Consider the following 27,914-nt stretch of genomic DNA (forward strand, 5'->3'; position numbering starts at 1 on the left):
ACGCTTATAAGGATAGTTACAAATACTACACTGTCGCTCGCTTGGGTACCATTTCACTCGATAAAGCACACTCTATAACAACAGAACTTCACCGCATAGCACGCTGTGCGCCAACCACTGCGAAGAATGATAGGATTATCACTTCTGATTCGATTGGGAGAGGGGGGCGTACGCCTTTTTGTGGCAATTTGGATATATGAAAATTGCCACAAAAAGGCGTACGCCCGCCTCTCTCTTCGAATCAGAAGCGACAGGTTTATCATTCTTCGCAGTGGTTGGTGCACAGCGTGCCATGCGGTGAAGTTCCGTTTTTAGAGTGCACAGAGACGTTATTTCCAGTGATGGCCACTAACTACTTCTACAGTATAGTTTAACTATAACTACTAACTACTTTGCCACTGAGTAGTTTAACAAGTAGTTGAACTACTTTTCAGGGGAGTAGTTAAAACTACTTCTTTAACTACTGCAATGTAGTTTAACTATATCTATAACTACTTAACGTTGTCCATCAACACCAATTCCTCGTAGTGTTCTTGGACACCTAAATACGAATCACAAGCAATGATAAACTTTGGCTCAAGCCATTGCTACGATCGTCATATACAAAGCTTGCGGCGGGAGTCGTTCTGTGTCTACGCGATAAACTAAGTTGCAGAATTATTTCACGGCAAATGAGGCTTCACTAGACAAGCATTAAAAGTGAAGATTTAGTACGCATGCACGACACAATTGCTCTGCACCTCCGTTCTCATCAAACAAGCCGCTCAAGGTAAAAGTCGGAAGCACAATCGTGCCGTAAAGGTTGCGGCAAAATCGGAAGTAGTTGGCGCCTTCAGTAACCTAACTACTGTAGTTAACTACTTAAAATAGTAGTTTAACTAGTAGTTGCACACTACATTTCTGCGAGTAGTTGGTAACTACTTTTTAACTACAACCATGTAGTTTACCTACATGTAGTTATCTACTGGCCATCATTGGTTATTTCTATCCACAAAAATACTTCGAACGGTGTCAATGAAAAATGATGAAGACACAAACTGCACAAACACATTTGTTTTTTAAGCATACGTGACTGACTCGGCCACTGTTTTTTTTCTTTTTTTTTTTTCGTTACGGTGACGATGAAGACGGACACGTGACATATCCCCCTTTCCTGTTGATTTTTCGGTCGGGAACGTTAACGCGAGCCCCACGACGGCTGGCAGCCGGCGTGGCGGAAGCGCGCGCTGTCACAGCGCGTTTAGCGGTCGCTGCCGGACGTCCCCTCACGGGGGACCCGCAGCTGGACGATTGCGCAACCCGGCTAATCCCACCAGCCGTATAGCGGCCGGCCCACGTGGGTCCAGATCGCGTCTCCGCAACATATCGGTCGCTGAACGACTGCATGGCAGTGGCACCGCACCCCGGCCACGAGGCCGATCCAGGTAAGTCACTCTTTTGCTCGGCAACAATTCAAGTGTAGTGGGCCTCCTGTATATATCCGAGGTTTATCACCGCGAGAGGTCACCGCGGACGTCTTAAAAGATTGCCGTTGTCTCGACACCCTGTTGGTGACATTTTGCGAACGCGTGACACCTTGCAATCTACACTCTATACACTCTAAAAACAGAACTTCACCGCATAGCACACTGTACACCAACCGAGTGATAGGGTTATCGCTTGTGATTCGAAGAGAGAGGGGGCGTACGCCTTTTTCTGGAAATTTGGATGTATGGTAATTGCCACAAACAGGCGTACGCCTCCCACTGTCTTTCAATCACAAGCGATAACCCTATCATTCGTGGCAACGGTTGGCGCACAGCGTGCTATGCGGTGAAGTTCTGTTTTTAGAGTGTAGAAACAGAACTTCACCGCATGGCACGTAGTGCACCAATCATTGTCGCGAACGATACTCTCTTAAAAATGAACTTCACCGCATAGCACACTTCTAACCAACCATCATCTCGAATGATATCGTTATCTGCCCTGATTTGTTGAAAACGGGGGGCGGACGCCTTTTTGTGACAATTATGAACAGCATAAGTGTCACAAAAAAGGCGTACGCCTACCGTTTTCAACAAATCAGGGCAGATAGTGATATCATTCGAGATTATGGTTGGCTAGGAGCGTGCTATGCGGTGAAGGTCATTTTTAAGAGTGTAGAGTTATCGCTTTTGATTCGAGGAGACGGGGTGGGCGTACGCCTTTTTTTGTGGCAATTACCATATATCCAAATTGCCACAAAAAGGCGTACGCCCCCTTCCCTCCTCGAATCGGAAGCCCTATCATTCGTGGCAATGGTTGGCGCACAGCGTGCTATGCGGTGAAGCTCCGTTTTTTGAGTGTACGAGTCAGATTGAGTGTACGGTATTTAACTTGTATTTAACTGTATTTAACTTGAATTTAACTGTATTTCACTTGTATTTAAACTACTGTATTTAACTTGGGCTACTAACGTGCGAACGTATATATTCATTGCATTCGTCCAAGCGATGATGATTTGGGGTTTAGTGATGCGAAGGCGTTGAAATCGAGCATCGGAGGAAGGCTGCTTTGAAACACATGTCGTCTTGCACCAAGATGGAATGTCCGCATTTCAGGCCGCTACTATGAAACCATATATATATATGCTGTCAGAAATGGGTTGGCGTCATTTGGAGACTGGGTCACCGCTCACGCTACACGCTAAACACAGAACTTCACCACATGGCACGCTGTGCGCCAACCATTGCCGAAAGCGATAGGGTTATCGCTTCTGATTCGAAGAGAGAGGAGGGCGTACGCCTTTTTGTGGCAATTTGGATGTACGATAATTGCCACAAAAAGGCGTACACTCTTAAAAATGAACTTCAAACGCATAGCATGCTCCTAGCCAACCATAATGTCGAATGATATCGTTATCTGCCCTGGTTTGTTGAAAACGGGGGGCGTACGCCTTTTCTGTGACAATTATGAACAGCATAAGTGTCACAAAAATTTTAAGAGTGTACGCCTCCCCTCTCTGCAAATCAACAGCGATAACCTATCACTCGCGGCAATGGTTGGCACACAGCGTGCTACGCGGTGAAGTTCTGTTTTTAGAGTGTGGAACAGAGGCTTGTGTCACAGCATCTGATCATGCACTTGAATTATGGGGTGAAAGCATATATGTGCCTTGGTGATATCTCCAATACATAGACATGGCTGAAGGGTAATGGGCGAAATGACACATCTGTGCAGTTCGGGGTGAGTGGCTATAAACCTCTACCCGAGAAACGTCATCATGACGTTGGTAGACAAACTGAAACCGAAACAAATCGGAAGGGGAGAGCTGGGTTCCACGAATGGACACTTGTTCGCTGCCTCCTAATGAACGAAAAGTAGGACCGAAGGTCGCGTTCCTTTCAGGGACCATCGTAATCCCCTCAAGGCCGTGGCTTTTGGGCGCGACCTTGTCCGCCCCTACAAAATGAACTTCACCGCATAGCACGCTCCTAGCCAACCATAATGTCGAATGATATCGTTATCTGCCCTGATTTGTGAAAACAGGGGCGTACGCCTTTTCTGTGACAATTATGAACAGCATAAGTGTCACAAAAATGGCGTACGCCTCCCGTTTTTAACAAATCAGGGCAGGTAACGATATCATTCAAGATGCTGGTTGGCTAGGAGCGTGCTATGCGGTGAAGTTCATTTTTAAGAGTGTAGCTTCGAGCGTACTGTCTTAGAATGAACTTCACCACACCAGATCCGCCTCATGTTTTCAACAAATCAGGGGCGAGAACGTTGTCATTCGGGATGATGGTTGGCTAGGATCGTGCTATGTGGTGAAGTTCATTTCTAACATGTGTATAGTTCAACTCTACCAAATTGGTGGCGCCGTCGAACAGTATGACGTCATTTGCTTACAAACAGGGAGAGGTCTATGGATGGGTAGATGACGCGCTAAGATTAGGCAAAATGGGAAGACATGCAACCAACGAGGCGTGTTCCAAGAATCTGTCAAAATTTCGCCAACTTTGTCGCTTCACAGAACAAAAAAAAGCGCAAGTCACTGATGATGACAACACCGGCCCCCCTGACAGCCAACTTGGCAATTTTGTTCTTTACATTTTTTTTTTTTGACACTACCCTCTAAAAACAGAACTTCACCGCATAGCACTCTGTGCTCCAACCGTTGCCAATAATGATACACTCTTTAAAAATGAACTTCACCGCATAGACGCTGCTAGCCAGCCATCATCGCAAATGATATCGCGTCACAAAATGGCGTACGCCTCCAGTTTTCAACAAATCGGGGCAGATAACGATATCATTCGAGCTATGCGGTGAAGTTGCGGCTATGCGTGCTATGCGGTGAAAATCATCTTTAAGAGTGTAGGATTATCGCTTCTGATTCGAAGCGAGGGGGAGCGGGGGCGTACGCCTTTTTGTGGCAATTTTCGTATATCCAAATTGCCACAAAAAGGCGTACGCCCCCCTCTCTCTTTGAATCAGAAGCGATAACCATATCATTCGCGGCAATGGTTGGCGCACAGCGTGCTATGCGGTGAAGTTCTGTTTTAGAGTGTACAATTTTGACACTTTAGCAGTATAGCAAAATACTCAGCGTTTCGTCCCGGTTTTCGAGTTCAAACCATCTCTCCCGCGAATCAATTGTTGGGTGAATTCTAACCACAAGGGCGAAAAATTGTTTTTCTTCTTCTTCTTCAAGTACACTCTTAGAATTGATGGTGGTGGTGGTGATGGTGAAAGGGAACTTAGAAATGAACTTCACCACATAGCACGCTCCTAGCCAACCATAATCTCAAATGATATCGTTATCTGCCCTGATTTGTTGAAAACGGGAGGCGTACGCCTTTTTTGTGACAATTATGAACAGCATAAGTGTCACAAAAAGGCGTCCGCCTCCCGTTTTCAACGAATCATTGCAGATAACGATATCATTCGTGATGATGGTTGGATAAGACCGTGCTATGCGGTGAAGTTCATTTTTAAGAGTGTAGTACCACGAAGTAGTCACGAGTGGCATATACAGAAGTGTCTAGAAGGACAGCAGAAAGGCACTGCCTTTTTGGGGGGAAGGAACTCTGTCTAGGAAGTCAACCTCCTATCGCTTTAGCGTGACCGATCAAGCAGTTCTATCACCGCCACCACTATCTGTACAAGATCGTGTTATCTACACCGTCGCAGATGACACTGCTGGCTAGAATGTTGACGCGACGTCTGGGTCAAGATCGGAGGAGTGTCTTTGCGTGAAATAGTTGGACAGAAACTTTTGGGACAGCGGTATATAGGTGAAAGATACCACGCAACCTGGTGCAGGCATCGGGGTACAATAAGTTGCTTATATAGGCACGACCACGAGGGACACCAAATGCGGGGACTCGGTTAAAGGTGGGCAAAAATTCATCGTCATCGTCATTCTTGTCGAATGATGATTGTGCCGAACGACGGTTTGGTTTTTCTTTTTAGTTTTTGGTATAGCGCGTTTCCGTTTTTTTTTTTTAGGATGTGCCAACCAAATTCACGAATCCTACACTCTTAAAAATGAACTTCACCGCATAGCACGCTCCTAGCCAACCATAACCTCGAATGATATCGTTATCTGCCCTGATTTGTTGAAACGGGAGGTGTACGCCTTTTCTGTGACACTTATGCTGTTCATAATTGTCACAGAAAAGGCGTACGCCTCCCGTTTTCAACAAATCAGGGCAGATAACGATATCATTCGAGATAATGGTTGGCTAGGAGTGTTCTGTGCGGTGAAGTTCATTTTTAAGAGTGTGGGATTCGAATCCCTGCCTACACTCTGAAAAATGAACTTCACCGCATAGCACGCTCCTAGCCAACCATAGCCTCGAACGATATCGTATCTGCCCTGATTTGTTGAAAACGGGAGGCGTACGCATTTTCTGTGACACTTATGCTGTTCATAATTGTCACAGAAAAGGCGTACGCCTCCCGTTTTCAACAAATCAGGGCAGATAACGATATCATTCGAGATAATGGTTGGCTAGGAGTGTTCTGTGCGGTGAAGTTCATTTTTAAGAGTGTGGGATTCGAATCCCTGCCTACACTCTGAAAAATGAACTTCACCGCATAGCACGCTCCTAGCCAACCATAGCCTCGAACGATATCGTTATCTGCCCTGATTTGTTGAAAACGGGAGGCGTACGCATTTTCTGTGACACTTATGCTGTTCATAATTGTCACAGAAAAGGCGTACGCCTCCCGTTTTCAACAAATCAGGGCAGATAACGATATCATTCGAGATAATGGTTGGCTAGGAGTGTTCTGTGCGGTGAAGTTCATTTTTAAGAGTGTGGGATTCGAATCCCTGCCTACACTCTGAAAAATGAACTTCACCGCATAGCACGCTCCTAGCCAACCATAGCCTCGAACGATATCGTTATCTGCCCTGATTTGTTGAAAACGGGAGGCGTACGCATTTTCTGTGACACTTATGCTGTTCATAATTGTCACAGAAAAGGCGTACGCCTCCCGTTTTCAACAAATCAGGGCAGATAACGATATCATTCGAGATAATGGTTGGCTAGGAGTGTTTCTGTGCGGTGAAGTTCATTTTTAAGAGTGTGGGGATTCGAATCCCTGCCTACACTCTGAAAATGAACTTCACCGCATAGCACGCTCCTAGCCAACCACAGCCTCGAACGATATCGTTATCTGCCCTGATTTGTTGAAAACGGGAGGCGTACGCATTTTCTGTGACACTTATGCTGTTCATAATTGTCACAGAAAAGGCGTACGCCTCCCGTTTTCAACAAATCAGGGCAGATAACGATATCATTCGAGATAATGGTTGGCTAGGAGTGTTCTGTGCGGTGAAGTTCATTTTTAAGAGTGTGGGATTCGAATCCCTGCCTACACTCTGAAAAATGAACTTCACCGCATAGCACGCTCCTAGCCAACCATAGCCTCGAACGATATCGTTATCTGCCCTGATTTGTTGAAAACGGGAGGCGTACGCATTTTCTGTGACACTTATGCTGTTCATAATTGTCACAGAAAGGCGTACGCCTCCCGTTTTCAACAAATCAGGGCAGATAACGATATCATTCGAGATAATGGTTGGCTAGGAGTGTTCTGTGCGGTGAAGTTCATTTTTAAGAGTGTGGGATTCGAATCCCTGCCTACACTCTTAAAAATGAACTTCACCGCATAGCACGCTCCTAGCCAACCATAACCTCGAATGATGTCGTTATCTGCCCTGATTTGTTGAAACGGGAGGCGTACGCCTTTTCTGTGACACTTATGCTGTTCATAATGGTCACAGAAAAGGCGTCCGCCTCCGTTTTCAACAAATCAGGGCAGATAACGATATCATTCGAGATAGTGGTTGGCTAGGAGCGTGCTGTGCGGTGAAGTTCATTTTTAAGAGTGTAGGCAGGGATTCGAATCCCACACTCTTAGAAATAAACTTCACCGCATAGCACGCTCCTAGCCACCATCTTCTCGAATGATATCGTTATCCGCCCTGATTTGTTAAAAAGGGAGGCGTACGCCATTTTTGTGACAATTATGAACAGCATAAGTGTCACAAAAAAGGCGTACGCCTACCGTTTTGTACAAATCAGGGCACATAGCGATATCATTCGAGATGATGCTTGGCTAGGAGCGTGCTGTGCGGGGAAGTTCATTTTTAAGAGTGCAGTGCCCAGAACGGCGAATCGAATCTTAAGAATCCACCGACCATGATGAGAAAGAGCGGCGACATGCACGTGCAACAGGGACGGCTCGGCTTAGCGTCTTGGTTCAGAAAGCGCAGTTAGCAGCATAAGGGTTGGTGCGGTGCAAGCGCTGACCGGGCGTGTTCCACTGGCGGGCGCCGAAGTGGCGTGGGCGGAAGGGCGACAGTATACCGCGACCGATACGTGAGCATTTAGCTCGAGGGTTGTCGCCTGTGAATTGCCGGGGAGGACCGTCGACAAGCACGGGGAGACCGGGAGCAGGACTCACTGTGGCTTACCGTGCGTGTCTCGGTGGAATGGTGGTCCCGGGGCCCCTTGCCTGCCCTATAAGATGGTTGGGCTACTGGGTGGTCGAAGTTCAGAAACCGATGTGGAAGGCCAGGCGAGAAGACAGCGGCGGCTGGGTTCCTGGACCGCTACCGTATAGGAGATGGAGGTGGTGCGGTCGACAGCGGCGTACCGCGACCGGTACAGGAGCGTGTGGGTCGGGAACATGCCGCTGGTGTATGCCCGACACAGGGATGGCATCCAATGTATTGCTCCGTAGACGAAAGCGTGTGGGCGAACGCAATGCATCCTGGACAGGTCCTGGTCGCACGTCACAGCAAACGTCAAGGCACACGTGACCTTAAAGATGGCGGCGCCCGCGATCGGCGGGCAAACCGTTTGTAAACAATGCGGTTGTTTTTTCTGCGCAACGTTTTGGATGTCTTTCGATCACGGTAATTATTTTTATCCGATAATCTCGCAATAAAACGCGCAGTTTTGCACATAAGGCCTCGTATTGTTGACAACTTCCAAAGATGTGATGACGACCGCGCGTTAAGACTTATCGAGCCGATGCGATGTACTTAAACTAAGGTGAAATGGGCTACCATGTTGCGGAAGAAGCACCACATAGTTTACGCTGGCAAAATACGGTCATCTCTTGGTGTTATGACGGCGAAAATATGTCGGTAAGCGGCAAAACGACATGTAAACAAAGTCACATGACCTCAAAATGGACGTTTTCCATGACGTACGACCAGGACAAGATGGCAGTTTTGCCAAAAGCACCCGCTTGAGGGTAGTTACAACAATGGCGGGTTTGTGTCACCCCTGTGGTCGGGAACATGCCGCTGGTGTATGCCCGAGGAGGACCGCTGCGAAGCGCGAGGCGGGCGTGACGCAGTGAGAGTATTACCATGGCGTGGTGAGAGTGGTACGGTGCGGGAGAGGGCCTCGTGATATGCTAGGTCGTTGAATGCTGAGCGAAGAGCGTCACCGCCTATTGCGAGTCCAGTGGCGTAGCCAGACCTTCAAGGTAGGGGGGGCTCGATACGAAAACTCGCCCCCCCCCCCGCTGATTCTGCGTGCGAGTACGGACACGTACTTGGGCACACTGCAAAGTGCGGATGAAAAAAAAAAGTTGATTTGGACATTCACAATACGATGATTAAAACCATTCAAGAGTGCTGCTTAGATAGACGCCATGATCTGCAAGAACTTTCGCGATCGTCACACTGCCCCCCCCCCTTATATAACGTTCTCCTCGGATTTGCACGATTTGCGTGAGTCGGTCCGTCGCAGGTAGGGGGGGCTCGAGCCACCCCTAGCCCCCCCCCGTGGCTACGCCACTGAGCGAGTCCTCGGAGGAACTAGGCACCGTACCTTCAATGATGGCTTCCGAAATGATTCGCTGGTCGTTGGAAAATTTGGGACAGTACTAGGCCGAATTACGCCGAACATGGTGTTCTTTGTTCGGGTCACCACATGCAGAGGAACACCACATCCTCTACACTCTAGGAAAAAAAAAAAGGAGTACTTTTACTCATTTTGGGGACTAAATGCATTGCCACAAAAAATAGTCCCTTTCGGGAGTAAATGCACGGGTGTAAATGAATGTCGCAGAGTGGAGACCGCATCTCACGCGCTGTCGTAAGAGTCCCAGGTACATAATTGGTGCGCATGCGTGAAAATACTTTGAAGCAAACCGTCAACCGTGATATATCGAGTGATATAAAATCTTGCGCCATACATAGGGCACAATTTGCGAAGAAGATGCGCTAACTGTTTTTACTCTGTGTGGCTGGAAAATTGCAACGTTGTCGGAGTTTTACAGGGTGTCCCAGAAAACGTGTCATTGAATTATAATAAAAAAACTACGCCACCTAGAATCACGCGGTCAACAGCATTTGTTCTTATTAGGTTTTTGCCACCTCCTAATGTGAATGTCATGTACTCCAAGTTTAATTATGTAAATATTTGCGAACTGAACTCGGAAATTTGCCAAGTAAAGATCACTTTTTTACCCCGCCAATATAAAGAGCGTGCCGAATTCGCTCAAATTCACGACAATTCGCAGTGATATTCACGAGCTATCCCATCGGAAAAAATAGCCGAATATCATGCTTTTCGGAGCACCGGACCATAGCGCGCGATGACTTTTTGAGCGCAATCGCTCTCAGTGCGACGAAAGGAGGTTCCAAAGCCAGCCCACAGAGTGATAGTAGAAAAAGTAACAGTTCCTAAAATTGGAGAGGGAAAGCATTATCCCATCGAAAGTCGGACGTGATAAGCCGTGCCTGCTTTATCTCTTTCTGCGATGTCGGGGAGGGCTGGGTTTCCAACCTCCTTTCGTCGGACTGACGAAGATTGCGCTGTCCTGTGCAACCTCCGTAGAGCATGATGTTTGGCTATTTTTTCCGATGGGATAGCTCCTGACTATCACTGTCAATTATCATAAATTTGAGTAAATTAGACACGCTCCTCACATTGGTGGGGTAAAAAAAGTGACCTTTACTAGGCAAATTTCCGACTTACGCTCGCAAAAATTTACATAATTAAACTTACGTTACACGACATTCACATGAGGAGGTGGCAAAAACCCAGTAAGAACAAATGCCATTGACCGCATGACTCTAGGTGCTGTAGTTTTTTTTTTTTTTCTTATAATTCAATGACAAGTTTTCTGGGACACCCTGTATACACAGACTTACGTCGTTCAAATTGACCGAGGGCACATATTTACGTATAGACTGTTGCATTCAGGAGACCATTCGCGAAGTTCAGTGACAATTTGCAGTCCTGGGGAGTAAATATCGGGTTAGGGGACTAAAATGGGGAGTAATTGCAGACTAGGGGAGTAGAAGTTACAATTACTCCCCGTTTTACTCCTTTTTTTTCTTAGAGTGTACACATTAATACGCAGGCCGGGTGCTCTCACGCACGGAGCACCCACGCTCTCACGGGAGCTCTCACGCACGGAGAATACCCAGATCACAGAGACCCAGAGACCCAGAGACCCACTCAACGGATCCGGCCCACAGAAAGCGGAACGCGTGTCGAGTGATAGAAGCTTGTATTACCGCTGGCGGTGATGAGACAGCCGGTAAAAACCGCAAGCGACTGTAATACCATGCTGCTAACAGCCGTGCCCGAAAAGTGATCGCCAGGTCAACAAACTTAAGATCTCACAGCAGAGCACCACAGCGGCTGAATACTCGAGGTCATGCAGTTGGCAGTTGAGACCCCCTGCACTGTCAAAAACAACTCCTGGGATTTTAACGAGACATGTGTATTGTCATCAAGCAGGAGAGCTACCTATGGAGGTATAGGCTCCTTTAACGAGACATTACTTTGTATTGGCATCATGGAGCTACCTATGGAGGTTTAGGCTCCTTTTAACGAGACATTATGTATTGGCATCGAAGCCAAATATTGTACCTTTATATTGCCAACTGTAGGATGGGACAAGCGTAAGCTCCTGTACCTTATATTATGTATGTATTGGTCTCATCGTGGCATCGTATATGTATTGGCATCATACTGAACCAGAATCCAAGCGATTACTACCGACATTCCTCACAACTCCGCCCATGGCGGCGCTGAGCCTGATTGAAGACTGGATGGACGAAAATGCTGGTGTCTTTGCCGGAGCCATATCAGTGCTAGAGTCACTAAATAAGCTACGCTTCAGAGTATCGACACTGAGCCGCCATGTTGTTTCGGATGACCTCCAGCCCCACCTCTCTTTTGGCAGTAGAAATAGAAGAAGGTGAAGTTCAGCAGTGGAAGAAGACAACACTTCGAAGAGCGCTAAATGGATGGCGCTGGAGGTCATCCGAAACAACATGGCGGCTCAGTGTCGATACTCTGAAGCGTAGCTTATTTAGTGACTCTAATCAGTGCCAGACTGAGCCGCCAGACATTTCAAGAACTAGTATCAGAGGTATGAATTCCAAAAAAGATCGCACATGACGGAATGGATATTTTCCGACACGGATCACGGCAAGAGTTCGGCTGACGGAATTGGTGGATTGGTAAAGCGCACGGACTCCCTGCGCAATTTGCGGGCCCAGGCACCATCACTTATAAGTTCCGCTGCGGCCACGGTAGCCATCTTAAGCCAAAAAAAAATCGAGAGGACTACGCTTTTGTTATTAGAATAAGCAAGTTCCCTATAGAAACATTCCGGGTCTCAAAGAAGGAAGAATGGAAGGCAGTGCGAGCGCCCGTCGGAATCTATAGTATTGCCACATGTGCATGTATACGGACGGAATAAACTAAATAAACTGACAGTACGTTTTTTTTTCCCTCTGCGGCACAGTAGTTTAAAAAGAGTACGAGCGTATACAACCCGTTTTATCGACGCATCTATAGATCACGAAGCTAAAATGTTGATAACCAGGAATTCATATCGCTTAACGGCTTTTCTGAAAGTCACCAGTTTCAGTCAGTTTGTTGTTGTTGTTGTTGTGAAAGTCACCATCTTCCGAAAAAGTATATCTTCACATTGTCAAGAAATGAAATGACGGACACTCTTCCATACTTTTTGAGCTTTCGATCTATAGATTCAAGCGGGGGCGCGACACATATAGCGACCTGCATTGAATCGTTCACTGTTCTAATTTGCAGAAGGCAAGTATATGACGCATATATATGCGCACAAATTGCTATAGCTTCTTTTGCGGTGTAGAAGTTGATAGTTTTAGAGCATCAATTTGTCTTTTTTTGCCTTCCGGCAGAAAGAGCAGCTCCCGTGCTAAGACAAAACCGGGGCTGGTTACGTCTGAGAGAGTTTTGGAAAAGCACTTATGTTGTCCGTCCGAAGCAGTCCTTCCAAGTCACAAACCGTCCTATCGAGTAATAAAGAAATTAAAAACACGTTGGAAGATCCACGTAGCACTGTATCCCCGTAGTTCTCCTGGTCCTGCATTCCAAGTCGTCCGCCACGACCAAGTGTCAACTCTTGTGCCAATCACTTGGAAGGCGGGATAACGGTTAGTATTAAGGGGGTGGAGCTTTAACCTTCGCATCGTTAGGCGGTGCCCGTGTCCGTATTTCCTATTTGATGTTCGATGCAAAGGGAATCCTTACGAGGCTGAAGCCCCACAGGAGGGTCGAAGCCCCTGAGTTTCAATCCTTCGGGGGCTTCGCGAACGAACGGACTCAGAGTGCAGTCTCGGTCGCAGGCGCTGACGTCACGGCCGCCCTAAGGATTCTGGAAGCCATGGAGTTGTGGGACGACGATGAGTCCTGGAAGTGCGGACAGCCCGACCTCACCGACCTGGTGAACGCCGAACCCGATCCTCTGGCGGGATTCTTCGGACATTCCCCCAGGTGAGAACAGGTGAAGCCGCACTCCGGGAACAATTCTTCTTGCTCTTCTTTGGCATGCCCTTTCGTTGTCCCTGCTGTCAGAAACAATGCGTGTCGCACTGCATCGCTGGTTGCAGTTCGAACCGCATTCCATCTCAGTGAAAGAATGTTCCCTCAAGACAATGTACTGGATTGATGGAGAGGCTAGTAGATGTGCTACCGGGTGAACCGGATGCACCGAAAAAGACAAATATCAACCCCTGTGGCTTTCCAATTAGACAACCGGGAAAGCGTTTTTAACTTCCCTATAATTCGAGGTACCACGTTAAGAGCCCATGTGGTCAATCTTTTCTTGTCCGAGTCCGGCTTCTCTCCTGCCATATTGATCCCAGGAAGCCACGTATGCAACGGCCGCCATCTTGGCCGCACATGACATTGAAAAGAAATGTTCCACTCGTGTACTCCCCTCAGTCTTCCTATTTAATTATATTGGTATCAAAAGATAAGCACGCATATACTATAGCGGGCCGCGAAAAGGTGCATAGGGCGCGCGGAGGTCTCGATGCTCGCCGGTCGTACGCGTCATCCTTGTAATCCTTAACGGTCTGTATAGATTTAAACAGTTTGAGGTCCAACATTTAATTGCTCTGACTGTTGTTCTACATCTCACGGAGAGAGCTAAACTTGGTTACTGTTAGTCACCATTCGCACTTCTTTTCCTTGCCTTGCTCTCTTGATATATACAGTGAACCCTCGTTAATATGACCCCCGATAATCTGACATACGCGCTTTACGACCATACTTCTGGGGAACAATGCAGTGAAAGCTCTGCAAATCTTCCCCGTTAATATGACCATTCCGCATTATGACCAAAATTTTCGGGAACGACCATGGTCATAATAACGAGGGTTCACTGTATATCACTCCCGTTTTGGAGAGTACAATTACTCTCAAAAAGGAGTCCACTCTCTTCAGACCCTTTAACTCCGTACTGGAGAGTAATATTGCAGTAGGGAGTTAAGGGGTACCCTCACTCCCTGAAGAGAGTGAGGAGATTCCTTTTTGAGAGTAATTGTACTCTTCAAAAGGGAGTGATATATGTGTGGCAAGGAAAAGGAGTTAAAGCACACCCTTTTTTTTAAAGAGTGTATCGGGTTCGTATATACGATCGATACCCTGGTTACGTTAGTTAATAAATTTAGATCACAATGATGCTCCGAACGTAGCAAGAATGACGCGTGACGTATATACGGACGTATTGGAACATCACTTTATTGTACAGTGTTTCTCAAACATATATGGTAAGCGCCTTCTCCAACGCCAAGGGGTCATAAAGTGGAACTCCTTGCCCCCTTGATGTCGTTGTAGCCAAACACTTCAAATTAGCCGTCCGGAGGTTTCTGTTCGAGTCTTGTTGAATATATCGTTATAGTGATGTCAGTAAGAAGGATTGATGATATATATTTATATTTTTGTTATTGTGTAATCTTAGCGCTTGTATAAATGTGTGTTTCCTCAGCCAATCTTTTTCTTAATGTAACTGCCGCGTTTGAATAACTAAACGTCGAAAAATATTATCGGATCGCACTAGCTTGTAGCTATGATCCGACTGGTATATAGTGCCTTACCATGTATATTACGATGTTGTCAGTTCAATAAAAAAAAATATATACCCAAAGACGCGCACAAAGATGCTCCCGTCTGAGCGCATCCATCGGGAACAGAAGTCAATTTCGATTGAACCATAATTAATAATAACGGTCCTGGACGGCGTTAACTTGCTTTTTTTTTTTTTCGTTCCCGTGGAATGAGAGGCACGCTGCTGGTAAAGCGAAGTGCGGCGTTAGTTGGCGGCGCGTTGTTTGTGTGGCAATATGTTGTTCCGGGGACTTGACATTCATAGGCGTCTGAGGAAGCACCAGATTCGATCAGTAAATGTCCTTCTCGGTATACGACGTTTACTAAATAAAGCAGTCGTCCAAAAAGCCACATAGCGCCAACCCATCGCTGTCTGACCTGTTCGACGACTGCTTTAGTCCCTCACTGTTTTCGGCTTTATAGCATCCCACAGTTGCTCAACATCCGTATGCCGAATGTGAGTGCACCTCGGATGAGTGCGCACAACCCCAACAAATGGGAACGTCCGAACTTCAATTTTTGATGCAACTCATTGTCCTTCAACGAACTGTCCTTCAGATGATTATGGCCCGCAATCATCGACAAGGTCTATTCCAGCTTCTGTCTCACTTACATCGTCGTATACCGAAGCTGGATAGTGCCATATACAAGAACCCTATAGACGAACAGAGCCTCCCCAACTGATGTTTTTATCAAGATGTGCGAAGGCCTAGTGATGAGGCCTAAAGTGAGACGTCCTTTCTTTTTGATGACAACGGCACATAGTAATTTGTTCACGAGCCTTGTGGAACAAGCGTGATTTTTATACAAAATTGTTCCTACACAAACCTGCAACGTCTGCGTCGAGGTCCCGCAAAAGGTACAACCGTTATCATCTTTCGGCTCATCTTTAGTCTGAACCTCCCTCATAACTCTAAGGTCTTGGAGTTGACGAGAACGCAAACGACCATTTTTTTCCGCCATGTCGCGTAAGACGGCCTGGAGAAGGACATCGAGTCTTGACGCCTAACATACTATCTCTTACAAGATGTTCACTAGTGAATAAAACTCCGAGAACCGTCATGCAACTGTAGTCCCTGGACTTCATTTTAAATAATAGGATATAAACGGTTCTTTTCAATCCCTTTCGCACCAATTTCTGGGATGAGACAAAAAAAAAAGTGGCATTAGGAAATCATCTACAGTGAACACTCGTTAATATGACCCCCGATAATCTGACATACGCGCTTTACGACCATACTACTGGGGAACAATGCAGTGAAACCTATGCAAGTCTCCTCCCGTTAATATGACAACTCCTCATTATGACCAAAATTTTCGGGAACGACCATGGTCATAATAACGAGAGTTCACTGTAACTAACTAACCTTTCTTCAGCACGCGTGTATGTTCTCTTCATTCGACTTGAATACGAAAACGTACCATCGGCACTTATTTCCTCGCAGAGCCGGAGGCCACGACACCATCGCGGACGTCCTCCTCTCCCTGAAGCACGCCGTCGTCCATCCCAACCAGTCGACCGGGCCCATGGGGGGCCCAGAGCCCTCGGCACCCATGTTCTCCATGTCCAGCCTAGACGGCGGTTGCTACTCTTCCCCGTGGGCCGGACCCCCTCCACAACCACAGGTCCCGAGCGCCGGCCTGGCAACGCCGATGAACTCTATGGACGCGGGTCGTCTCAACCTGTGCGGTATCTGCGGCAAGGCATACGCGCGGCCCAGCACGCTGAAGACGCACCTGCGCACGCACTCGGGCGAGCGTCCCTACCGCTGCCTGCAGTGCAGCAAGTGCTTCTCGCAGGCGGCCAACCTGACAGCGCATCTGCGGACCCACAGCGGCGAGAAGCCCTTCCGATGTCCCGTGTGCGAGCGCCGGTTCTCGCAGAGCTCCTCGGTGACGACGCACCTGCGTACGCACTCGGGCGAACGGCCCTACCGCTGCTGTTTCTGCCGCAAGGCCTTCTCGGACAGCTCCACGTTGACCAAGCATTTGAGAATCCACAGCGGGGAAAAACCGTACCAGTGCAAGCTTTGCCTGCTCCGCTTCTCGCAGTCTGGCAACTTGAACCGGCACATGCGGGTGCACGCAAATTCCGCCTGAGCGTCTGGCGTCCGGAGTTTCATCGATATTGGTGTCATCGACGGATGTTTGGTTGTTTCACGCAGAGAAAGATGTTGGTCCACACTTGTTCACACAACACTCGGCAGTTCGACTTCCCCCCTACACTCTTAAAAATGAGTGTCACCACAGAGCACGCTCCTACACTGTTAAAACAGAACTTCACCGCATAGCACGCTCCTAGCTAACCGTCATTCCGAATGATATCATTCTGTGCATTGATTTGTTGAAAATGAGAGGAGGCGCCTATCTGGGACAGATTATCTTGTCCCAGATAGGCGCCTCCCCCCTGTTTTGAACAAATCATGACACAGAATGATATCATTCGGTATGGTGGTTGGTCAGGAGCGTGCTATGTGGTGAAGTTCTGTTTAATAGTGTACACTCTAAAAAAACAGAAGTTCACCGCATAGCACGCTGTGAGCCAACCATTGCCACGAATGATAGGGTTATCGCTTCTGATTCGAAGAGAGAGGGGGGCGCCTTTTTGTGGCAATTTGGATATATGAAAATTGCCACAAAAAGGCGTACGCCCCCGTCTCTCTTCGAATCAGAAGCGATAACCCTATCATCCTTGGCAATGGTTGGCGCACAGCGTGCTATGCGGTGAACTTCTGTTTTTACAGTGTAGCCAACCATATAATCCCGAATGACAACGTTCTCGTCCCTGATTCGTTGAAAACGTGGGGCGGAGCTTATTTTGTGACACTTATGCTGTACATAATTGTCACAAAAAAAAGGCGTACGCCTCCCGTTTTCAGCAAATCAGGGAAGATAACGATATCATTCGAGATTATGATTGGCTAGGAGCGTGCTATGCGGTGAAGTTCATTTCTGTGAGCGTACACACTCTCAGAAAAAAGGGTGTGAAAAAGTGGTAACTCGTACAGTTACCACCTAGGTCAACACGGCGTCTCATAAAGGATGTAAAAGGGTGGCAAAAGCAGTTATCATATATCCAAATTGCTACAAAAAGGCGTACGCCCCCCTCGCTCACCGAATCAGAAGTTGTAACCCTAACATTCGTGGGAGAGAGTGAGGTACCAGGTACACTCTTAGAAATGAACTTTACCGCATAGCACGCTCCTAGCCAACCATCATCTCGAATGATATCGTTATCTGCCCTGATTTGTTGAAAACGGGAGGCGTACGCCTTTTTTGTGACACTTATGCTGTTTATAATTGACACAAAAAAAGGCATACGCCTCCCGTTTTCAACAAATCAGGGCAGAAAGCGATATCATTCGAGATGATGGTTGGCTAGGAGCGTGCTATGCGGTGAACTTCATTTGTAAGAGTGTAGAACTTTGCAACCTTTTAGGCACAACATGCGACAAATATTACCTCCTGGAAGGTATAACTGCTCCACCCTTTTCTCTGAGAGTGTAGAGGATTACACTCGAGAGTTTCTCGAACGCAGTTGTAGGTCAGCATTACTATTTATGCAATTGATGCGGGCAGTTTGATTACTGTCAACTGATTACCAATAGTGTCGTGGTGTCCCAAACGTTGCGTCCGATCTGCAAGTGTGTCGTCTGCAATCGACCGGTGCTGTTTCCAGTCGATTTTCAGACGACCAGCCTTCAGACGCGTTGCATATTGGACAAAGTGCTTTTTACGAAAGAAGTTCCAGAGGCAATTAGCATATATACGTAATAAATGGATTGTCAGCTGTTATCGCACGACGGTGCACTTTTCGGCGTGGTTTTCCTTTCCCGGTCGGGATATGCATGCTCGTTATTTCCACATTTCATAAAAGTTTAACGTCGGCACGGAACTGCAGAGAAGTCTTTAGATGCATCTCCGACATTATTGTGGACAAGTGTGGACCATTTAAAAAAAAAAAAATAGAAAGAAAGAAAGAAAAAACTCAGTGCACACTCAGAGAAGGAGTTGCTCTTTCAGAGGGGGTAAATATCTAGCTCCATTTACTTGTCAAAATCGGTCATTGAAATCTATGCAGTTGTCTCCGCTATCTGCTCGCAACACACAAAAAAAAAAGAAGAAGAAAAAATGACGATACTTTACGCGCCACAGGACGTAGAATGGAAGATGGGAAGCACCACAGACCGCCGTTTTCTAGAAGACCTCTACATGACTATATAGTCTACACTCTTAAAAATGAACTTCACCCCATAGCACGCTCCTAGCCAACCATTATCTCGAATGATATCGTTATCTGCCCTGATTTGTTGAAAACACGGGGCGTACGCCTTTTCTGTGACAATTATGAACAGCATAAGTGTCACAGAAATGGCGTACGCCCCCCGTTTTCAACAAATCAGGGCAGATAACCATATCATTCGAGATAATGGTTGGCTAGGGGCGTGCTATGAGGTGAAGTTCATTTTTAAGAGTGTAGCCTGAAATGGCTGTTGCATAGAAAGCATTAAAAAAAAAGAGGACTTCGCGCTTCCTGATTGGCTGCAACCGCTACGTCACAATCATTGGAGTCTGGAAAGGAAAGGCGTAGTCGAATTCTATCTACAACGCAGGATAAAACGCTCAACATGAATAATAAAGGAGTAAATCCAAAGTGTAGAGATTTGCACAAATGTATTGCACTGAGACTCATTTGAAACGCTCTTCAATCATAATTGAACATGAACATATGCGTGGCGCCACCTAACGTGTCACTTGGTGGTCAATTTTTCCATCGGTTTTTCATTTGAAGACTGTAGGGGTATAGAACTCTGTTAAAAGTTACTGTCGAACGCATTGCAATGAAACCTTTTTTTTTTACCTCTGAAATCAACTTTCTTATCTCCTTTTTTAAAAAAACCGAGTGCTGCATGTGTTTCACGTTCCTGCATTTCCTAAGTCTTATTAATTTATTGCTGTTTAGAATGAGCAACGGTGTGTGATGTGTTGGAGACAGAGCAACATTTCTCGGTGTATTCATCTAAGAGATTTGTGTGTGTGTGTGTGCGTGTGTGTGTGTGTGTGGTCCTTACACCTACGTCAGGACACTTCTCATAAATTCCATCAGCCCCATAGCGTGCGTCTCTCATTCGTTCGTCTGCCCATGCACATCCCTCCATAGACCTCTTATCACCGCGAAGCAACCGTGGCTACGAGTGACTTACTGGCGTGTGATAGATTGACAAGGACAGCAGGAAGGAGGTTAGTACGCAGCCGACTACACGGGGGGGAGGGGGGGGGAGGCTATTATAGGGGGGTGCTGGGAAAATCCTGCGACAGTTTTCGCTGCCAGACAGGGCACGAAGGGTCACCAGGAGGACGCTAAGGGACGATGACCCGAGAACTGCATATCCTTCAGTGGGAGGCGCTGCCTACTCTTTTACCCCCATATGCGTCACAACAAATCGAGACTGTGGCGTTAGCACCGTAGCAAACTGTCTAACCAGGGGCGGATCTAGGATTTTTCCGAGGGGTGGGGGGTGGGGGGTCCGCTATGGACAAGTGCCAGGTGCATGCTGTGGTCCATTGAACCCTATGTTCAAGTCTCGAATTGAGGGGGGCGGTCAGGACATCCGGACCCCCTTCCCCCTAAATCCGCCCCTGGGTCGAACAGAGTATGTTCTCCGCTTCAAACGACGTCGTCAGGACTAGCTGCGCCAGTTGCGTTCAGATGAGTTCAAACAGCAAGACCAACGGGATGCCATGGAAAGACACCAGGCAGGGGCCGGTGTTATACTTTTCGTCTCCGGGAGTAAACTGTGAAATTTGTGCCCCCCGTATTCTTGATTATCTTTGTCTTCTGTCAAAGCAGCTTCTTCCTGCCCGAAAAGTGTCTTTTTGGCACCTTCAGGCGGGCTCGAGGGTGGGGGCAATTGTCCCCCCCCCCCCGCTCCATGTTGACGCCGGCAGCTACCATGAAAAGTTTCATGAAAACTCAGCAAGACAGCATAGTGTTGAGTCGGCGTGACGTGACCTATAGTACAATCACCGTAACCTGTGATAGCTCCGAGGACGCCAACGTGCAATTACAACTCAATCTGTCACAAAAGAAGTAATGCCAATAATCTGCACGGCCTATAAGTAGAGCTGAGCGCGGGTGCGGGTATACGCGCGAGTACCCGCAGTTACCCGCACATCGTCACGATTTGCGGGTAGGAATTCGCGATCGCTACGGGTAGCGTGTAAAATGCGGGTGTAGCCGCAATGCGACCGCGGATATACCCGCATTACCCGCACTCCATGGCCAACTAAGTGATCCCTCTATGTCACACACGAACTCAGCAGTTCCCTACGTCGTTGGCCGCATAAATCCACGTGCCAGACTGCAGCAGGCAAGTGCTGGCGGGCGAGTTCGATTATTGATGCAGACATATATGGCTCTTTGTCGAATTGCAGTTTTATTGGCATACGATTGAAGCCGTCCGAGACACGTAGCCAACACTCAGAATTTCCATTGTTTTAAAATGGAAACAGCGGTACGGTGGACGAGGGGACGTTCAATAACGAAGGAAGGCATCCATTGATTTGGGGTAAGGCTGGTGTATCGTGCCCGCATCGTCATCCTCATCACCCTGAGGGTGAACAAGAAAAAAGGGGGGATTTATTGTCAGAAAAAAAAAGACAAAGAAAAAAGGAACGGGGGGGGGGGGGAACGGGGGTTCGAACTGGCGGCCGAGGGCGTGTATACCGCTCACTTCCCCCTGCGGGTCCCAATGCGGGTATACAGACAGGACTACGGGTCGCCCAGATTAAATTCTTGAGGGTGCGGATGCGGGTCCAAGTTTGCTTACCCGCACTCACCTCTACCTATAAGCCCGCCGCGGTCTCCGGCGTCTGCGGATCAGTCGCTGGGTGCACGAATCAGGCTAATATTAATACCCTTTCTTGTGCATATTTTTCTTCTTATGACGCTCTTGAGGGCTCCTCACGGCCCTTTAGTAAAAGAAAATACTAATGATCATGTTTAGTGGTTCTTTCCCACATGGCAGGAGTCTTAGCTCTTCTGCTTCTGGATCTTGCCTTTTTCCAGACAACTAAGAACAAGGCACAGCAAAAAATATTGAGTGATTTAATGAGAATGAATTCAAAAGAAACAAGCGAGTAATAAAGTTCGAAGTAAAGGGACTAGCGGAACTAGTTAGCTTACAGCGAAAGCTCGAATCGCCACATACCGCGGGAAATGTCGTCTGCGTTCTGACCTTCTGGCCACCCTGTACGAAACTGGTCAGGGACGAAGGCAGTTATGGCATGCTGCAGGTTTATTACAAGGTTCTCTGCTAGTAAGTCGTCCGTTTGCTACCTATGTTTCTTTTTAGAAATACCTGCGTGAGTAGAGGGCAGTAAACAGAAGCCAAGTTCAAGTTGCAAATTGAGCGGCACGTTGTCGGCAGACAAACCGGTACTTCGCTTAACCGCATGCATACTGCTCCGTTCTGAGGCTGTTTTTTTTTTCCCCTTCGTAATTTCATAAACTTATGCTCATAAAATTTCGTCACTAAACGTGTGACGGATGCGTTTATATATTGGAACTAAGAGGCCATTTGTATGTTTCCTTGTGCTGCGAACGCAGCTTATCCTGTTTCTTGTTTCCGGCTATGTATTTCAAATGAATATACGAAGATTCTTCAGCAATATTTATAAGATACATTGCATCATTTGAGCCTCCAAACGGCCCCGTTAAGTGGCAATGTCTCTGCGAACTGTTGCCCGCATTGACCTCGCTATCGATAAGTGGACGACTCGCATAACCTCCGGACGATAGCGGTCTACGTAGTATCGTGGTGTTTATCACCTAATAAGCTACTCTGATTTTGCTGTTTGCACTAGGACCCTACACAGGCATATATATTCGGAGGTGCGGCAGTTAAATATTGTTTGTGTGCGAAGTTAGAGAACTTGGTTTGATCTTCAGAACCCGATAATCAGAGCGGACAAATTTTGAGACTGTCCACCTATTTTCTTCCATTTTAGCCCGTGCTAGTAAAAATACAGCTTTGCGACTTCTAAGGATTTGTGCACACAGGTTGGAAAGCTCGAGAATGTCATAGAGAGTGGAAAAACATCAATTTCAAAGCCATTAAGTATTTGCGAGTGCAGTTTCGAGCAAAGTTTGTTGCCAAGCAGTGAAAGTTTCCTGATCGTATGCTTCATGAAATGGTTCAGAATTTAAGAACACTTGCTCTGTTTTGAAAAGTGCATAACGCTGCATTGTGAGAATAGTGTACATGAAATCTTACATCAGCAGGCAGTGAGTTGCTTTCATACCATGTATCGTACGAAGAAAGTAAAACGCGTAAAAAATACTTGCACTATGCCTGTGTCGAAGGGTGGTATTTGTAATCAAGTTTAGCTCAGAAACGTGTCCACACCCTGTCATCCTGCAAACATAGTTTAAGTCAGACACGGAATGGAACATTGAGAATAATGCCGTTTGTATTACAAACTATCTGTAATGAAAGCACCTTGAACTGGAACCAAGGAGCCTTGGACTAAATTCTGATTGAATGAGATTGTGCAGATGTTCAGAAAGCTTTGTATGATTTTCATTTGGGATATGAAAACCCTAAGTGTCAGGTTGGATGTGAAGAGCTCAGTTCTGCTGCAGATGATACAGTAGCAGAAGTTGAATTATGCGGAGGAGCCTCCTGTTTCAAGGCAGATGAAAACCTAGGCATTGGCTACTTTGAACAGGTATCGGTATCAAATAGGACACCCTTAGGTAGTCTCAAAGCACTCAGTATATTACTTTGTGCAAATTTTCTGTCGTGCAAATGTCTTGTATCTTATTGTCTCAAAACAAAACTGGTGTGATGTGATGTGATGTGAAGACTGTTCAGTGAAAGTGTAGCACTACCCCTGTCATTAAAGTGTTACGTATTCCAGCGGTTATAAAAATGTGAGGCAAATATTGAGCGGAATCATTGATTTTGTACCCCATATCTGCTGCTGGGAAACTCCACGCGCACAATGTTTTCATAGTTAGAGATACAGCACAATCAAAAAGCAACACTGAAGCTTCCTTAGTTAGAGATACTCAGAACTAGGTGGCATCCATACCAAGACCTACATTTTGCTGGTACTTTAAAAATATTGATTTATGGCATACCCCACAGCACCACAATAAAGGCATCATAGCAGGGGACTGTGGCATGAACAATGCAGAAACTACAAACGCAGAGAAAAGAAAAAGATTGGAAGAAAAAAAAAGGGACATTGTGACAGACAAGATGGCCATTAATTTGGCTTACGTTATTTTGTGCCAGCTTTCACAGGTGAGGTATAAGGGGTGATAGTGACAGCGTTGTTTTTATCTCGCACAAAAAATATCTCGTACAGGACCTCTCGTTCCACTTACGCGACTGCTCCTAAGTTAGGACGGGATGCAGCCGTCGGAGACAAATGATCTCTGTGACGTGTCACTCCCGTACAAAAAATATGTTGCTCGACTGGCCATATTGTCCCCAAACATCTCTTCTCCTCCTCCCACAGGCTTCCCAGCCGGCGTCCGTTCGTGCTACACGAACACTAGGACCGCTTTAAAAATTGACAAGGACACGAAAATCATTTGCCAGGGTTTTACGGGGAAACAGGTAGGGCGTCGTCTGCTTCCTACCGATACTATGGTAACGTGTGGGTTGCTCCCTCGTCCAGGGAACTTTCCATAGTAAGCAGGCGATAGAATATGGCACCAGGATGGTTGGAGGCGTGTCTCCTGGCAAAGGAGGACAGACGCATCTTAATCTTCCAGTGTTCAACTCGGTTAAGGAGGTGAGAAAAGTGATCCGTAAAAACTGGCATTGTGAGAAAATGTGCGATGCACACAACGTGAAATGATCCTCGCACAGGCCAAGGATGCAACCGGTGCGGATGCCTCCGTCGTCTACGTACCGGCACCTGTAGCTGCCAAGGCAATACTGGAGGCCATGGAGGCAGAAATCTCTCTAGTGGTGTGCATCACGGAAGGGATTCCGCAGCAAGACATGGTGCGCGTTCAGCACAGCCTCCTACGGCAAGGAAAGACCCGTCTGGTCGGCCCCAACTGTCCAGGCATCATCAAGGTACAGGTCCCGTTAGGATTTGAGATCGGTTGTTGGGGGGAACGTGGGACCGTGACGTTACCTACACTATTTTCCCCACACTTTTGGGAATTACGTTCAGCCTCAAGAGTGCAAGATAGGCATCATGCCCGGCCACATCCACCAGAAGGGTAAGATCGGCATCGTCTCGAGGTCCGGCACCCTGACCTACGAGGCTGTACATCAGACGACTCAAGTGGGGCTGGGTCAGTCCCTGTGCGTTGGAATTGGAGGCGACCCTTTCAATGGCACAAACTTTATCGACTGCTTAGACATCTTCCTTCAAGACCCCGAGACAAAAGGTTCGATACGTGTTTCTGCTTTCCCGGTAGAGTTCTGAGCAGTGTCACGCACTCTGCAGGTATTATTCTCATTGGAGAAATCGGAGGCAATGCGGAAGAGAGCGCAGCCGAGTTCCTCACGAAGCACAACTCGGTGAGTTATCTCGTCTTACTGTCCTAGTTGTTATTATTCAGCCATTTATACTTTGTGTGGCCAGTTGTTTATCTACTAACGGCAATGTTGAGCGTTTGAATCCGGCCGCCAGCAACTTTGCGGCATGGAACACGTTTCTCGAGCACGTTGTCATCGTGTGGATCAGCGCATGCTCAAGATCTTGCGAGCGAGCAAAATTAACCCACGGTCCAAGGCTTTGCTCATGATCTATCACGTGACATATACAGGAGTTATTAAAAAATTAGTCTATAGAAAGACTAGCAAAATTTTGCTGGATTCCAGCAGATAGTCTGCATGTCCAAGTCGCAAAATGGAATAGGAATTGAGGTAACGAAACTCTTTCCCGTCCAGTTCATTTAAATCCTTAAGGGCTGTTTATACTCCGCAACGGCAAACAGCGTAGCTCGTGCCAGAGCACGATGATTGACTCTGCACGTTCTCTGCCGCTCGAGTATAAACACTTTCGACGGCAGGCATCCTGGTTGCGCGCGCTCGGTCGTGGAGGTTACGACGGAGTATAAACACTCCCCTTTAGTTGACATTTTACCCATACTTGATTTTTGTAGCATTCATTTGTATGCTGTGCAAGTAGGCTAAGGGACTGTGCCCTCGTAGGTTGGTGCTCGCAAAATAAGTGTGTTTCTGCATGGGCTGACAAACAATGTCTCCTTACATGACTCGTCTCCTGTTCACCCCCCCTCTCACAGAGTGGGGTGAACTGTGGGTGAGGGGTTGAGGTGGGTGCATTACTCTCAGCATTGTCGAAATGATAAAATATTTGTGAGCCTGTGGCACAGCTTTCAAAAATTGAAACCACTCTTTGGGTTCCAATTCAAATCATCACGAAAAATTGTGATTTAAACTCTCGATTAAAATCGGTTGTGTAAATCCAGATTATTTAAATCCTGGTTAGTGCAGATTTATCTTATATCAGCTTGAAAACTAAATGTTGAGCTATGACACCACTTGCGCGGTTTACTCTTTCAGGGTGCCAATGCAAAGCCTGTGGTGTCCTTCATTGCGGGTCTCACGGCGCCACCTGGGAGGCGAATGGGTCATGCAGGCGCCATCATTGCCGGTGGCAAGGGCGGCGCCAAGGAGAAAATTGAAGCTCTCAAGACGGCTGGCGTCACGGTCACCAAGTCTCCGGCACAGATGGGGGCCACTATGCTTCAGGTAAGCGAGCTAGCATCGAATTTGAACAGTGAGTAATCATATGTAATAAGGGCGTTAAGCAACCGTTGCATTGTCATTGTACACCTGGCCTTGTATCCTCCATACATTTCATCAAGCAGTCGCTCTCAGGAGCAAAATATTTTTGCATGACCGTGTCTCACCACTCATCAATTTACGGGTGCCTTCAAAAACAAGCCACGAGAAATGAGGCTTGTCTTTGAAGGCTCCCATCACCTGGTGTGAAGTACCGGAGCAGCTGCGAGGTATCATTTCTAGAGACTGGGGTTTTAGGGTTTAACCCTATTTTTAACCCAAATTTGCACCCTGAATTGAAGTTTGCCTCTCTAGGGTGAAACTCATATTTACTCAGCAAATTGCAGTCACTGAAACATCTGTAGGAATGCACACTAACTTATTTGGCAGAAAAATACAATTACATCACTGTATGTACCAAACCAGTATTGTTAGTTTGAGTAACTGAGCCAGATTTTCCCCCCAAATTTAGCAGAATGGAAGTTTTTCCACCTGAATTTGCATGAATTTAGAGCACATGTTTGATTACCTGATTTTTACCCCTGGATTTAGAAGAAAAAAAATTTCCCAAAAACTTCAGGCTCTAATCATTTCCCAATGAAACTATGTCACATAGATTTCAATCTGTAAATGAGGGTATCTTTCTGATGTAACTGCACCTGCTTCTTTCATCCATTCCTCCCACCACGTCTCTTTACTATTTCCATTGCTGGGTGTTGAAATGTTTTCAGTTGTGTCTTGCGCAACTGTTTTTTCACTTTGGCAGCAAAGTGGCATCTTTAAAGTTGAATCTTGTCTTTCAGGAAATGAAGAAGAGAGGTCTGGCCTAAGCGAGCATCATGACGCTCCTCTAGTTGTAGCTAGTTTTGGGTTCTCACCTTGCATCGCGCTGTACAGTCGGGTCTGCGTTATTTAAGCAGAAATAAAGGCCCATTTTAAAATGCTGTTCTACTCACGGCCTTTTATCCTACGCTCTCGTCTACAGGCAACAGCACCTTGTTGCGCTAAAAGGCTTGCACGTGCCCAAATGTGACACGCAAGGAATCTGCACCACTTTCCACATCCTACCTTCCTTCCTGATAGGTTAAAATAAACTGTTTTTAAGCGAGCAGATGACTTTTGACTCAACACAGTACATACCACATGCATGATATGGGTTCCTCAAGTCCAAGTGGCATCACAATTGCGGTTTTAGTAAATTTAACGTCTCTTTCTCGCTTTCACACTGTGAAATCGAATCTCATAA

At 46.8% G+C, this 27,914-nt stretch overlaps 2 protein-coding genes across 2 annotated transcripts; both read left to right on the forward strand.

Annotated features, from left to right (window-relative positions):
- The first annotated feature begins 1,211 nt into the window (after nt 1-1,211).
- On the forward strand, nt 1,212-17,087 carry LOC135396706 (zinc finger protein 771-like). The gene is made up of 3 exons (XM_064627837.1): nt 1,212-1,424; nt 13,124-13,271; nt 16,334-17,087. The coding sequence occupies exons 1-3, from the start codon at nt 1,385-1,387 to the stop codon at nt 16,986-16,988; spliced, it is 843 nt and encodes a 280-aa protein (XP_064483907.1). The 5' UTR covers nt 1,212-1,384; the 3' UTR covers nt 16,989-17,087.
- A 5,012-nt stretch (nt 17,088-22,099) lies between these two features.
- LOC135377345 (succinate--CoA ligase [ADP/GDP-forming] subunit alpha, mitochondrial-like) lies at nt 22,100-27,612 on the forward strand. The gene is made up of 8 exons (XM_064609701.1): nt 22,100-22,207; nt 24,417-24,517; nt 24,579-24,695; nt 24,773-24,985; nt 25,086-25,305; nt 25,365-25,438; nt 26,447-26,635; nt 27,472-27,612. The coding sequence occupies exons 1-8, from the start codon at nt 22,171-22,173 to the stop codon at nt 27,496-27,498; spliced, it is 978 nt and encodes a 325-aa protein (XP_064465771.1). The 5' UTR covers nt 22,100-22,170; the 3' UTR covers nt 27,499-27,612.
- The last annotated feature ends 302 nt before the right edge of the window (nt 27,613-27,914 follow it).

Source organism: Ornithodoros turicata, chromosome 1, assembly GCF_037126465.1.
Source record: "Ornithodoros turicata isolate Travis chromosome 1, ASM3712646v1, whole genome shotgun sequence".
Lineage (NCBI taxonomy): Eukaryota > Metazoa > Arthropoda > Arachnida > Ixodida > Argasidae > Ornithodoros > Ornithodoros turicata.